Raw genomic sequence first — 13,474 nt, forward strand, 5'->3', positions numbered from 1 at the left:
GTGAAGGGAAATATTTCACCATCGTCAGTTTACAGGTTATTGCTCAAAACGGTCTCTCTTCGATCGAGGCATAGGCGGTGTATGAGCACGACCAGTCGGACATGGCTGAACGAGGAAACATTTGTGTCACAGACTGTGATAATATTAATTTTTAATTTTGTGAATGATTTCCCATGAGAGAAACACGAATGATATCATGTATTGCGAAGTGAAATGTAAATGTTTTTTTTTGTTTTTTGAATGGACGTCTTGTCTCACTCACGATCACGTGACCGGACGTGACGTGTTTCAGGACTTCCGCCCAGTTTGCTGGCGATTGTGCTGATTCATGGTTTTCTGATTCAACGGAAAAATGTCACCTTTTCTTCAGGTTCCGTTGTGTTGTTATTATCGTTAAACCGTCATGAATGAGCCCGGAAACGTCCTGCTGGAGTCGGATATCAGTCATGAGGTTGAAGGTGAGTTTCCTTGGAAGGGAACTGGAATTACAATTACTAGTGCGTGGCCGTACGTGCAAAAATAAATAAAGAAAACTTTCAAACCGTGTACCAGAAACAACAACCACACAGGCCGTTCCTTCACTCTCGCGTGCCCGTACATGCAAAAAAATAATAATAATAATTAACTTTCAAACAACCACACAGGCCGTTCCTTCACTCTCGCGTGCCCGTACATGCAAAAAAAATAATAATAATAATTAACTTTCAAACAACCACACAGGCCGTTCCTTCACTCTCGCGTGCCCGTACATGCAAAAAAACAAGAAATAATAATTAACTTTCAAACAACCACACAGGCCTTTCCTTCACTCTCGCGTGCCCGTACATGCAAAAATAAATAAATTAAACTTTCAAACCGTGTACCAGAAGCAACAACCACACAGGCCGTTCCTTCACTCTCGCGTGCCCGTACATGCAAAAAAACAAGAAATAATAATTAACTTTCAAACAACCACACAGGCCGTTCCTTCACTCTCGCGTGCCCGTACATGCAAAAAAAATAATAATAATAATTAACTTTCAAACAACCACACAGGCCGTTCCTTCGCTCTCGCGTGGCCGTACGTGCGTGGCCATACATGCAAAAAAAACAAACAAAAAAAAAACCTTTCAAACCGCATGCCAGAAACAACAACCACACAGGCCATTCCTTCACTCTCGCCTGCCCGTACGTGCAAAAAAAAAAAAAATTAACTTTCAAACAACCACACAGGCCATTCCTTCGCTCTCGCGTGGCCGTACGTGCGTGGCCATACATGCAAAAAAACAAACAAAAAAAAAACCTTTCAAACCGCGTGTCAGAAACAATAACCACACAGGCCGTTCCTTCGCTCTCGCGTGGCCGTACGTGCGTGGCCATACATGCAAAAAAACAAACAAAAAAAAAACCTTTCAAACCGCGTGTCAGAAACAATAACCACACAGGCCGTTCCTTCGCTCTCGCGTGGCCGTACGTGCAAAAAAAAAAAGAACTTTCAAACAACTACACAGGCCGTTCCTTCGCTCTCGCGTGGCCGTACGTGCGTGGCCATACATCCAAAAAAAAAACAAACAAAAAAAAACCTTTCAAACCGCATGCCAGAAACAACCACACAGGTCGTTCCTTCGCTCTCGCGTGCCCGTACGTGCGTGGCCGTACATGCAAAAAAACCCAAAAACTTTCAAACAACCACACAGGCCGTTCCTTCGCTCTCGTAAACGAGGCTGGATTGGGGGCATTGTGTTTATCTATAAATGCGCAGAAGAAATCGAGAAATTATCATAATGCAGTAAGTCATCGCTATCAGGAAGTCCATACGTTGTAACCCGTAATGGGGAACGTGCTCTAACTTGGCCATAACTTGGAAACCACTTGTCCGATTAATTTCAAACCTTTTGAAAAGCAAACAAATAGAGATTGCTGGAATTATAGATAGATAGAAGACAGATACTGTGGGTGCAAAACGCCAAGCAACGTGTCCTGTCATTGGTAACTGAGGCACCCTTTCCCATCGGCTACGCCTACGCAGCAACGTGTTCTGTCATTGGTTGTTTTTTTTTTTGTCAGGTTTGGTAAATAAATGGCCATAACTTGGGAACCACTTGGCCAATTAATATCAAACCTTGAAAAGGCACATACTCAGGTCCCCAGCAATACACCTGTCAAGTTTCAATTAGATCGGACCAGTGATTGTGGAGAAACAGCGGTCACAGACACACACACACACACACACACACACACACACACACACACACACACACACACACACACACACACACACACACACACACACACACAGATTGCTGGAATTATAGATAGATTAACCTGGTTATTAAACCAATGAAATCTGATAAACCGACATCGTCAGGGGCGAGCGATGAACCCGCGAACACTTTTAAACGTCATCAATTGATGTGAAATAATTAAACAAATCGATTGGAACTCGAGTAATCAAGATGAAGATTTTGTTTGAATTTATTGAAATCTTTAGTTTAATTACAGTGTATTAATTTGTTTATTACACTTTTTACCTAACGGTGTCAACTTTGTTTTATTTCTTTGTTTTAGTTCTACCCGCTGCGTTTCCCCATCGATCTGCTGTGCAGTCTCCACTGTGCATGTGCTCACCTTGTAACGCATGTTGTGACGCCATTTCAGGTAAAACTAAAACTTTACCTGTGATGCTTTCGACTCAACCATGTTACCCATCTCTCAATGGTGAAGAATCGCTTGAAAAATTAAAAAAAATATTCTTGTATCCGGATCTTCACTAAAATATAATCAATTCTTCCTTGTCAGACACCCAAACCTGTCCACTAAATTTCATCGGAATCCGTCCGAAACTTTTTAAGATCTCGTACGACAGTCATGGCCAAAAAGAATGTCACCCTTGCACTTTTTTCAAATAACTCACAATTTTCTCTGAAAATAAGTTTAAATTAACAAAAGTATCTTGTCTCCACAATTCTACATTTCACTGTTAATATTACAGAACTTTTGTTTTTGATTCAGAACTTAATAAATCCTTTTCAATTAGAAAATAAAAATAAATGGTGTTGATAAAATTATTTACACCCTCGACTAAATGTTTGGTATCACACCTTTGGACAGAATAACTGCACTCAAGCCCTTTCTGGAGCCATGAATGAGATTCCTACTCCCTTCTCCTGGCAGGATGTCCCACTCTTCTGGTACAAACTGCTCCAGTTCTCCCACATTTGAAGGGGACCTTCTCCCAACTGCTGTTTTCAGATCTCCCCACAGGTGTTCAATAGGATTTAGATCTGGACTCATTGCTGGCCACTTCAGAACAGTCCAGTGTTTTATCTTGAACCATTCCTGGTGATTTGTGAAGTGTGTTTGGGGTCATTGTCCTGCTGCAAGACCCGTGACCTTTGACGAAGACCCAGCTTTCTGACACTGGGATGAACATTGTGCTCCAAAATTCCTCCTTGGTAATCTCCTGATTTCATGATGCCATGCACACATTCAAGGTTCCCAGTACCAGAGGCAGCACAGCAACCCCCAAAACATCACTGAACCTCCTCCATATTTGACTGTCGGGAAGGTGTTCATTTCTTGAAAGGGTTCATTTTGTTTTCTGCAAACATATAGATGTTGTGCTTTCCCTAAAAGCTCCAATTTGGTCTCATCTGTCCACAGAACATTCTCCCAGAAGGATTTTGGTTTGTTCAGGTGTGTTTTGGGAAAACTCCAGTCGGGCTTTCTTCTGTCTCTCTCTCTCTCTCTCTCAGCAGTGGGGTCCTCCTGGGTCTTCTCCCATAGAACCCACTTTCATTGAGTTGGCGACCAATGGTGCCTACCTTGTGTCTGAAGGTCAGCTTGAATCTGTTTGGCAGTTCATCGAGGTGCTTTCTCCACCATTCGAACAATCCTTCGCTGCAATCTTCGATCAAGTTTTCTCTTGTGGCCACGTCCATGGAGGTTGGCTGCAGTGTCATGGGCCTTAAACTTCCTGATAACATTGTGTACGGTGGATACAGGAACATCAAGGTCTCTGGAGATGGACTTGTAGCCTTGAGGTTGTCCATGTTTGGATACAATCTTGTGTTTGACTTCATCAGACATTTTTTTGGTTTTTTTTCTTTTCTCCATGCTCATTGCGGAACACACAGTGACACAAAACAGAAAAATGACTCCTTTTCTCCATGCAAACTGGTTGAATGAATGATTTTTATATTGCAGGTACCTGCAGCTCACCACAGGTGAGTTCAATTCCAAAGGAAAGGAGAATCACCTGCTTCAAAACTATGATTTCTAACAACTTCTAAAAGCCGTTAAGATTGTCCGGGACATTTTAGGATTTCTGAGTGGAATAAGCTGAGATTTAGACATTTTTTCAGCTTTTTTTTGTTTTCTTCCACTACAAACCAAAGAAATGCATTTGTGGAGAACAAAAGATGTTTTAATTTCAACAATTTTCTGGAAGAAATGGTGTATTATTTGAAAAAACTACACGGGTGCCAATATTTTCAGCCACTCCAGTTTAGAGAGTTTTTGGCGTGACCTCTCAATTGTGAATAATCACTTAGTCTAAAGATATTGAAGTATCCAGATCCGGATCTTCACCAAAATCTAATCAATTCGTCCTTATCACACGCCCACCCTCTCCTCCAAATTTTGTCTGAATCCGTCCACAACCTTTAGAGATATCCTGTTCACAGTCAGACTGATAGACAGGGGTGAAAACATGTAATAAGTTTAAAATGTTTGTAAAACCAGAGGAAAGAGAAAAAGATTTGTTTTCTCTCAAAGAGATGAGAGATTTCTTGAGTATTTTAATGTCTTCATTTGCCTTACCCTTCTATTAATTGGTTGGTGCTTCTTCAGGACCGGTGATGGAGCCAGAAGATTTTTGGTGTTCACCGCACGACAACCCGAGGGCATCTCACCAAAACGATCCCCGAGTTGACCAACTTGATCCGGTTCACCATGGATCCACACTCACCGTGGAAGAGAGTCAACAATCCGAACAGGAACCCCAGGAAGGGAAAACAATCTTCCAGGAAGTCGAACAGAAACGTCAGCCGTTGTGGCTGCAATGTGAAGAGATGCACCAGCAGTTCAAAAATCTCCTTCAGCAAGGTGATGAGATGCACCAGAAAGTCCTACAACTATTTGATCAGATACATGAGGAAAATGAACAAAGATCCCTGTGTATCGAACAGATATGCCAGCAAAGCGAACAGCTACAACAGCAAAACGAGCAGATACACCATTGTCTCAAAGAGATACGCGAATGTGCCAGATAGATATACCAGTGTACCAAGCAGCGACACCGGAAGAGTGATGAGGTATGTAAGCTCACCGAAAAGAAACCCGAGCAAAGTGAGCAGAGACCTCAAGAATCCCTACACCGAGCCGACGTGGAACACCGGTCCCACAAACACAATCACCAGCTACAAAAACAGGAACACCAGAAAAATGAACATCCATTTCAGAAAGTGGAGTGGACCCAAGGATCACGCTCAATTTATGCAACCAGCAAAGCGACGACAGCGAGTCGCATGATCATGGAGTCACCTCTGAATCCAGACGCGGTGTCTGTTTGGGTGTAGTTGCGGTGTCTCATTGGGTGTGGCTCATGCGTTCCAGCTGATTCAAGACACGCGGTATCTCTTTGGGTGTGTCTGGTGTTCCAACATGCATGGGACAAAGAGGTTTTACAGGGGAAAGGAGAGGGGTAAGCAGAGTTTAGACTTCAGAGAATCAACTGAGGGCCTCATTGCGAGTTGGTGAGCTGGATCATCTCCACCATTGCTTACTATGAGAGAGTGGGAAGGAGGGGGGAGGGAGAGAGAGAGGGAAGAGGGAGGGAGTACAGAAGCAGAGAGAGGTTGAGAATCAGAGAAAGAGTGGGGCAGGGAGGGGTGGGAGGGTAGAGGTAGAGATATAGAGGAAAGTTTGAACCTCCCGACCACTCTAAATTTCCAAACACATCCTCAGCTGCATCGGACACAATCCCTGGAATATTTATTTTGCACATAATAATCAACATCTGGGAAAAAGAGCGGGAAATACAACCAAGTGAACGTAAGAGCGATTAAAGTTTGTACAAATGACACAAACATGTCACGTGACTTTTTCTGCAAACTACCACCTTTTGTTCACTTTTATAAAACTTAACTCTAAGTGGGGGGGGGGGCAGTGTTTCCCTGTTGGTTTCAAATGTTAATTTTTGGCCACTGGTTGGACTGTGTTCTGGAAGGATTTAACTCACCAAAAAATGACGTCACCATTTTTTGGGTGAATTATTTTTCCTTTTCCCTCAATTTCAAATTGCGGCCCAAATTGTGCGAAATAATTTCATTACATTTCCCCAAAATACATTCTGTATGCAAAGCAAACACCCAATATATTGCTAAAAGTAATATAACAATAAAGAAAGAGCACTCCTTTCAACAACTCAAACTTTTTTTTTGGTTTTTGACTTCTAAATTTTAAATACAGTGATAATCTCACAGCTCAAGCATGTTTTATTTAGTTCTTTCGGTCCACCATCTGGCTGGTTCTGGTCAGCTAATGTGGGATAGAACTTCAATGGTCATTTAGTGTTTGTGTTCATAGTTAGATGGAAGGATCTCCTTCTTCTTCATCCTCTTAAAGTCCTAAGAGTGCCTGGTTGACATTACTGCACACCTCTTCATCGGCTCCACACAAACACATCTCGGAGCAGTTGAGGCCCTGCGACCGACAGGAACAGTGTGATGTGCGACTGGTCTTCTTGCACCCACGTTTGATGAGGTGAGTAACTGTGGCTGGAGCTGGAGGATCCCTTGTTGGTACTGGTACTAGCCTATCCCCCTCTTCCTTCCACCCGTAGGTTGTTGCTGGTGGTAGCTGAGGGTGAGGAATGTTATCCTGACGCCACACCATGGCCTGGTAATGTGCCCGGGCAATGGCTTCATGTCAGGCTCCTCGTGTCGGAGGTAGCTTTTGAGCCTCCAGTTGTTTCTTGGTGAAAAGCTTCCATCTGAGATCACCAACATCCACCACAGTGCTACCAGGCTCATAGAGCTGGCAAACAAATGTCTCAATGGCTCGTTTAGTGTCAACTTCCAGCTTCTCGGACGTCCCTAAGGCAGCAAATGCAGACACCACCTCCATGGAGCATCTGCTAAGTGCTTGCCAACAGGTCAGCTTCCCCTTGCCTGCAAATCGACCTGTTACGTCAGCTCCAGAGAAGGCATGAAATCCTGGTAAGGCTTCAGCCTTTGCATCACCAAGTGCATTCACGATTGGTCCCAGTGAGATTACTCGCTTCTTGTTCCCCACACCAGTGACAAAGTATGTGTTCCTGCAGAGCTGATGGTAGCGGTGGATTGCAAGGACAAAAACGTCAGTGTCAGGTGACTGAATGAAGAGTTCTGTTGCTCCTCTTCGAACACCATCCAGACTGTGCAGGATAAGTCTCGTGTCAGCTTCTTCTTAGGAGCTGCAGAGATGTTGAGCATCCATGGAGTTTGAGAGGACCTCTTGCTGCGAAGTCACTATGAAGACCTTGGGCTTTCCCTCAAAGTGGTGGAGAGCTTTCTTTGCAAGATAAACTGTCAGTTCATCTTTGGTTGCGGTCCTGGATAGGAACTGCTTTGCTGACACCTTGCCAATTTGTGTATTGTCTGTGATGAGGTAAGCAGTTGCTGGCTTACGACCCTGGCGTCTCTCCCTTGTGGCCTCTTTCAGTGAAGTGGGAAGATCATAACGGTCAAAGACTAGATGGAGCTCATTATATTCTCTGCACTTGCTGTCCAGTGTAGCTATGAAGTGGTCAGCCCATTGAGCACATGTCTTGACCCAAGGTGGCTTACCCATTGCCTGGACAATTGCCATTCCATCAATTACAGTTGCCTTCCTTGGTGTCAAGGGAACAATGTCATTGGTGACATCCTCTGGCTGCAGATCAACACTAATTTTGTTTGGGAGGTCCTCAAGTACAGCCATCAGCTTGCTTTTGTCCTTGCATGGTAGGAGTTCACCACTCACTGTGAACAAGGCTCGTGGGAGAGACGTGAACTCATGCTGGCCAATGCTCTCCTTGAGGTTCATCTCGGAGCGTGAGCGTGCAACAATCAACATGCGGGCAAATAGTGATCTGTCATCCTTGAGCTCCACTACCTGATCAGCCACTTTGTGTTTCACCGACTTCCTTGCACTTTTCCATGTCTTCAGTTGAACATTCTTCATTCTGGCCCAGATACTGACCTCATTCGTGTTGATGCGTTCCTCAACAAAGTTGGCATACTTCTGCTGCCCAATGTCTTCTTGGTTGCACAGCTGGCATCACAACCTTTGTGATGATGTTGGGCAGGTCTTCACCCTCGTACTTCATAGGATTCATGGACGATATGAGCACAGTCTTGAGCCGAGCAATGTTCTCTTCCTGTCTTGTCCATACAGCCAGTGACAGGTCATGATGTTCCTTACGTGTAGTTGTTGGTGAGCCAGCCATCGCATGTGCTTCTTCAGCAAGCCTACTAAGCTCTGGAGCTGTAAGGAAGAATCTCTCCCGAGCACTGGCATTCTGTGTAATGCCCACGAGTCCTCCAGTGACTTTCATGATGCGGTTGATATGCTCAAGAGCATGATCCACCCCAATGGCACAGAATGGGATCTGGTTTTTGTTGATTACAAAGTTTCCATCAATGAACTCTTGATGTATGTCTGGATCTGTCCTCTGAAGGGCTGTCATCTCCGCAAGGTAAAGTGGAACCAGCCTGGAATACTTCTGCTTGTCATAAGCAAAGTACTTGCACAGAGCATCAAGGGACGACAGGTGCACCTTCCAAGTTTGATTCTTGCTTTCATCAACAGCCTTTTGCAGTTGTTTCCCTGCACTGAATGTACACACCTCATGAACTGGCTCCTTCCTGTCTTCTTGGCAGAAGAAACACTGCTTTGCATTGAAATGAGATGTTGCTGAACGTGTGAAGTGAAGAGTCTCACTTTCAGCAGAGTCTGATACACTAGTGGCTGCAGAAGAAGGCCGTCCACGCCTCTGCTGTAGATGCTGACTCTCTCCTTCTTGGCAGGCCTTCTGGTATCGTGCCTTGGCACGCTCAAGGTGAACACTGTGACAAGTAGATCCATAACATTTTCTGTGCCACTTTGCTTTCATATCTTTTAGATTGGAGGCAGTGTACCCATGCAATCGCCCACTGATCTGTGCATAATCAGCATCTCCATACTGTCCTCTTTCGTGCACAAACTGGAGGAACTTTGAGTAGGCTTCATCTGATGGTTCAGACACTAGGACACCAGTGCCAGGCTCCTGACACTGAATACACAGTTTGAAATCAGTTTCTGGTCTTGGTTTCTTACTGGTACTGGGCTCCATCTTGTGTGACTGCTCCTAATAGCTCATGCACTTCAATCTGCAACACACGAAATTTAGGGTGAATGTACAGTCATTTGCAAAAGTTTAGGACATTTAGAAAATGTCAGCCCGTTGAACCTCTGTCAGAGACGGTTTATTTGCCCATTTTTCCGCAGGACCAAAATCACAAAAAAAAAAAACAAGAAAAAAAATCAGAATTCACAATAGACACCTGCCAATGGTTCTAGAAGCAAGTACAAGCACGCGTCTGAATGTTCTCGGCGGGTGACGCAACATCTATGATTGGATCTATGCTCTCAACTTGTCTTCACTGCCAGGAGTCGTCTCGACTCGTTACATGTGCCGGACTTTTGACTGGTCTCGCTCTCGTCCATCAAACATTCCTCACCATGAGTTCTTTCACCAAAGCTGCACTCACATCTGCCGAATCGGACCACGACAGCCACCAAGGGGAAGCTTGCATGCTGTGCAAGTCTGCACGTGCTATGAGCTTCCATGCTACGCACTGTGTGGGTCTCCACACGGTATGAACTTACACGCATCTGTGTAAGGTGAGGAGGATCCGTACCAACGCTCTGCTCTGCACTCTATCGACTCTCTTATTCCTCTCAACATTTCTTTGGAATGATTGATTACCATGTCCTGTGTCTTGCATAATTGGGAACGCATAGGTGGTTTTTGTATGGAGAGACTTTGGAAGGGAGATGTGTCGTACATGGAAATACATGCTCATGATTGCTGTCGTAAATACCTGCCATTGCTGATTGAATAAACCTTGTTTTGCTTTTTGAATAAATGTTCTTGTTCAACTGCTTAATGTTTCCGGTCTGCTCATTTTTGTCCTTTCCGCTTAGTCTGACATTGTGTGCAAGTTTCGTTAGACGTGAAGTTTTGCCCCACTGATTGGCTCCTTGATTAGCCAACAGCCATCCATGGTTCGCTTGGCCATCCATGATAAATAGACGGGTGGCTTTTGAGGGCATGACGCCGAATTCGTGTTGTCGTGCCAATGGTAAGATCACGCGTAACCGAGCAGCGAAAGCCCTGCTATGTTTGGCGGTTGTAATTGGTGGCCACGGTTGCCGAGCAACCCATCGGACAGAGGTCCAAGGAGCTCCCGCGTGATAACTCCAGACCCCAGAATCCGGGTGTTTCATATTATAGGTTTCAAATTAAAATATGACATTTTTGTTGACTTTGCTCTTGCCCTCATTCCGATTGATATGGAAAGGATGTCTGCCAATTTTGAGAAAGATCAGGTAATATTTAGACTGGAGGTTGCACAGTCTGCACACTTTTGAAATTTTACTCCAGTTCATATAAGAAGAAGAAGAATTATTTGCAAAATAAAAATTAATCAGACATTAAAATAATTGTAAAACATTGAACGTAACACAATGAAATGAATATAAGCAGATTAATTAAACATACACATGATACAAATATTCACAAATGTTAAAATTTATTGTAAGTACACCCCATCAATTATTGACATAAGTATATATATATTAATATTGTTCATTATCTTGTTAATTATTTTTATTCTAGAATACAACCAACAAAACTAAACATCAAAAAAGTTGAAACCGAACTTAACAACATCCATGTTAACTACATAAGATGATTTGGTAAGATGCAACTTCTGCTTTTGTTCGCTTGGTGACAGTTTTTCTGTGCTATTCCACGATCTTCAACAGGAACTGCTTCTGCTGTTCGTCCCTGATTGACTCGTTGAATTTCTTGATCAGGGCAATGCCCCTTTCTGCAGTGCCATTCACCACTTTAAGGGCATTGATGGAGCTTCTTAGCGCATCGCTGCAGTATTCATTCACGTCGCTGACCCCGAAAAATCCAAATAATGTATTTGTACGGCGGGCGACGAAGTAGCTCAGGTTTTTTTTCGTTCTAAAATCTCGATTCTTTCTTCCTTTCTGGCTTCTCCAAATTCTGGAACATTATTTCCTTCTCTGCCAGAGTAATACGTTCAGCCAGGAAAGCCAATCCAACATTTGTTTCTGACAGATACCAACGGTGTCTCTTCGCCGCCTTCAAAGCACTCTCCTTGACATCTCTATCCGGGTAACAGTTCAGCAGTCGAATCATGTCCGAGTTATTCCTTGGTGCCCATCGACTCACAATTTCCTCATGCCAAAAGCGGACAACAAAATACACTACTTTTCTCATTCCATTCAATTCGCGATCAGTCAACTCCAGTTTTTCATTGAATACGACAATCTTAAGTGCATATGTGCCCTTTGCCATCCACCTTGCTTGATGGGGGGGGGGGGAGCTCCTGGATTCCTGAATTTGACTTCATTTTTAGTCCAACCTCCAAGAAAGAGGAGAGACAGACGTAAAAACTCTTTGTAATCTTCTCGTGGATGACTTGCACCTTTCAAGACTTTTTGAAGGTCGTCAACCATTTTCAGACGTCGGTCTTCTCAAAACCGTTGGACAGGCTCTTCTTCGTCCAGTATGGTCGTATATGACTTCTTATCGACGAAATGCCAACGTTTTCGGAACCTTCGACAGATCTGGATCTCGGGACCACTTGATGACACGCGGAAACACTCTTCCAAGACGCCCTTCAAGATCAGCTCAAGGGTGTGATGGCGGCAAGGCAGCCACAACAGAGTTCGCCCAACTTCCTTCTCAATCCTCATGCATCCTCCTTGAATCAGTCCTGTGTTTGACGCCGTAGTGTCAAACGAGAGACCAATGATACGGTCACGGTTCAACTCTTGAATGATGACTCGTGCCATTTGCGCAACAAGCTCTCCAAGCGGAATTTCAAAATCTTTTCTAGTTACGAGAACAGCAACTGGGTCTTCCAGAGTTCTGACATTCCCGGTGACAACTGTCGGCAACAAGTTGCTCTCCCAATGTAAGACCAAGTGAGGAGGATCTTTGAATACTAACTCTTCGATCTCCTTTGTCATTTGTTTCCACTTTTTTGCCCGAGCTCGGTGAACAGTAGATGGAGATATGGAAATGTGTGAAACATCATGGCCGAGGCTCTTGGCAGTTGCAATGAACAAGCTACTTGCCTGTCGATTAGAGAGATCCAATGCAGATGTGAGTGTGGGATCAAGAGGTGTTAAACGACGATGTTCCACTTCCTTCGGCAGATATGATGCAGCAATTTGTTTTTGTTCATCTCTTGAAGTGGAGCTTGGAGATGAGGTTTCCAGAACCACTGCCTTGGTCATTTTGAGGTGCTCTTGAGCTTGTTTTCTCTTTTGAGCTTCAAACTTTGCTCTCTTTTCATTTCTTCTCTTTAGAGTTTTGGCATGAACCTGGTCAACACCACGCGTTGATGAACTCTTTTGTCCTCTCGTTGTAAAGAAAGGAATGTCTTATCTTTTTGTGATATGCTCCTCATTTTCATCACGTCTTGCCGAGCGATATCAAATAATTCCTCAACATCGCCTTTCCAAACCTGCCGCTTCATATTCGCTGTTTCCGTATTTCTCGATTTCTCTTTGCCCAGGTTTTGGTATTACTTGTACAACTTCTGAATACCAGCTCTGATATTCTCCTCCGTCGTCGCTGGGATGTTTGCTTTCTTCCAGACTTCCTGGAGCTTGATACTCGTGGACTTTGCAGCGGCGCAGGCAAGGTCTCCTTCATCTCCCGGTGATGGTACATGAAGACTAATAACACCTGTTCTCTGGTGAGAAGAGAAAGAGTGAAGGTGAGCAGCGGAATGAGGAGCCGAGCCCCCAGAAATTCACCACTCGGCATCTTTTCAAGTAACCAAGTTACTTTTCTCGTATTCATTTTCACAACGACAGATCTTTGAAGGTTCCTGAAAAAGATAAAAGACTAATAAGTACACCGTATAAAAAAATAATGTGTGTATATGTTTATATATATATATATATATATATATATATATATATATATATATATATATATATATATATATATATATATATATATATATATATATATATATATATATATACACACAGTGGGGAGAACAAGTATTTGATGCACTGCTGATTTTGCAGGTTTTCTCACTTTGTTTGCGATATGTGACTTTCCCAGGAAAGATCATGACAGATAGTGATCTCCGATGATCAATGATCTCCGATGATCAATCTCATCCCCCTCACTCTTCCTTCTCTAAGTTGCCCC

The 13,474-nt window shown here is 43.6% G+C and overlaps 1 protein-coding gene across 2 annotated transcripts; it reads left to right on the top strand.

Moving 5' to 3' along the window:
- The first annotated feature begins 286 nt into the window (after positions 1 to 286).
- On the top strand, positions 287 to 10,151 carry LOC147006519 (uncharacterized). 2 transcript variants are annotated; one of them, XM_085868622.1, is made up of 3 exons: positions 287 to 458; positions 2,548 to 2,637; positions 4,831 to 10,151. In XM_085868622.1, the coding sequence occupies exons 1-3, from the start codon at positions 404 to 406 to the stop codon at positions 5,250 to 5,252; spliced, it is 567 nt and encodes a 188-aa protein (XP_085724748.1). In that variant the 5' UTR covers positions 287 to 403; the 3' UTR covers positions 5,253 to 10,151. The 2 variants fall into 2 exon arrangements, with proteins under 2 accessions (XP_085724748.1, XP_085724749.1); XM_085868623.1 differs by lacking the exon at positions 2,548 to 2,637.
- Positions 10,152 to 13,474: the final 3,323 nt, after the last annotated feature.

The sequence above is a fragment of the Eptatretus burgeri genome, unplaced genomic scaffold, assembly GCF_056783735.1.
Source record: "Eptatretus burgeri isolate ZD-2024b unplaced genomic scaffold, Ebu_testis_v1 Ebu_testis_scaffold_3168, whole genome shotgun sequence".
In the NCBI taxonomy this organism is placed as follows: Eukaryota; Metazoa; Chordata; class Myxini; order Myxiniformes; family Myxinidae; genus Eptatretus; species Eptatretus burgeri.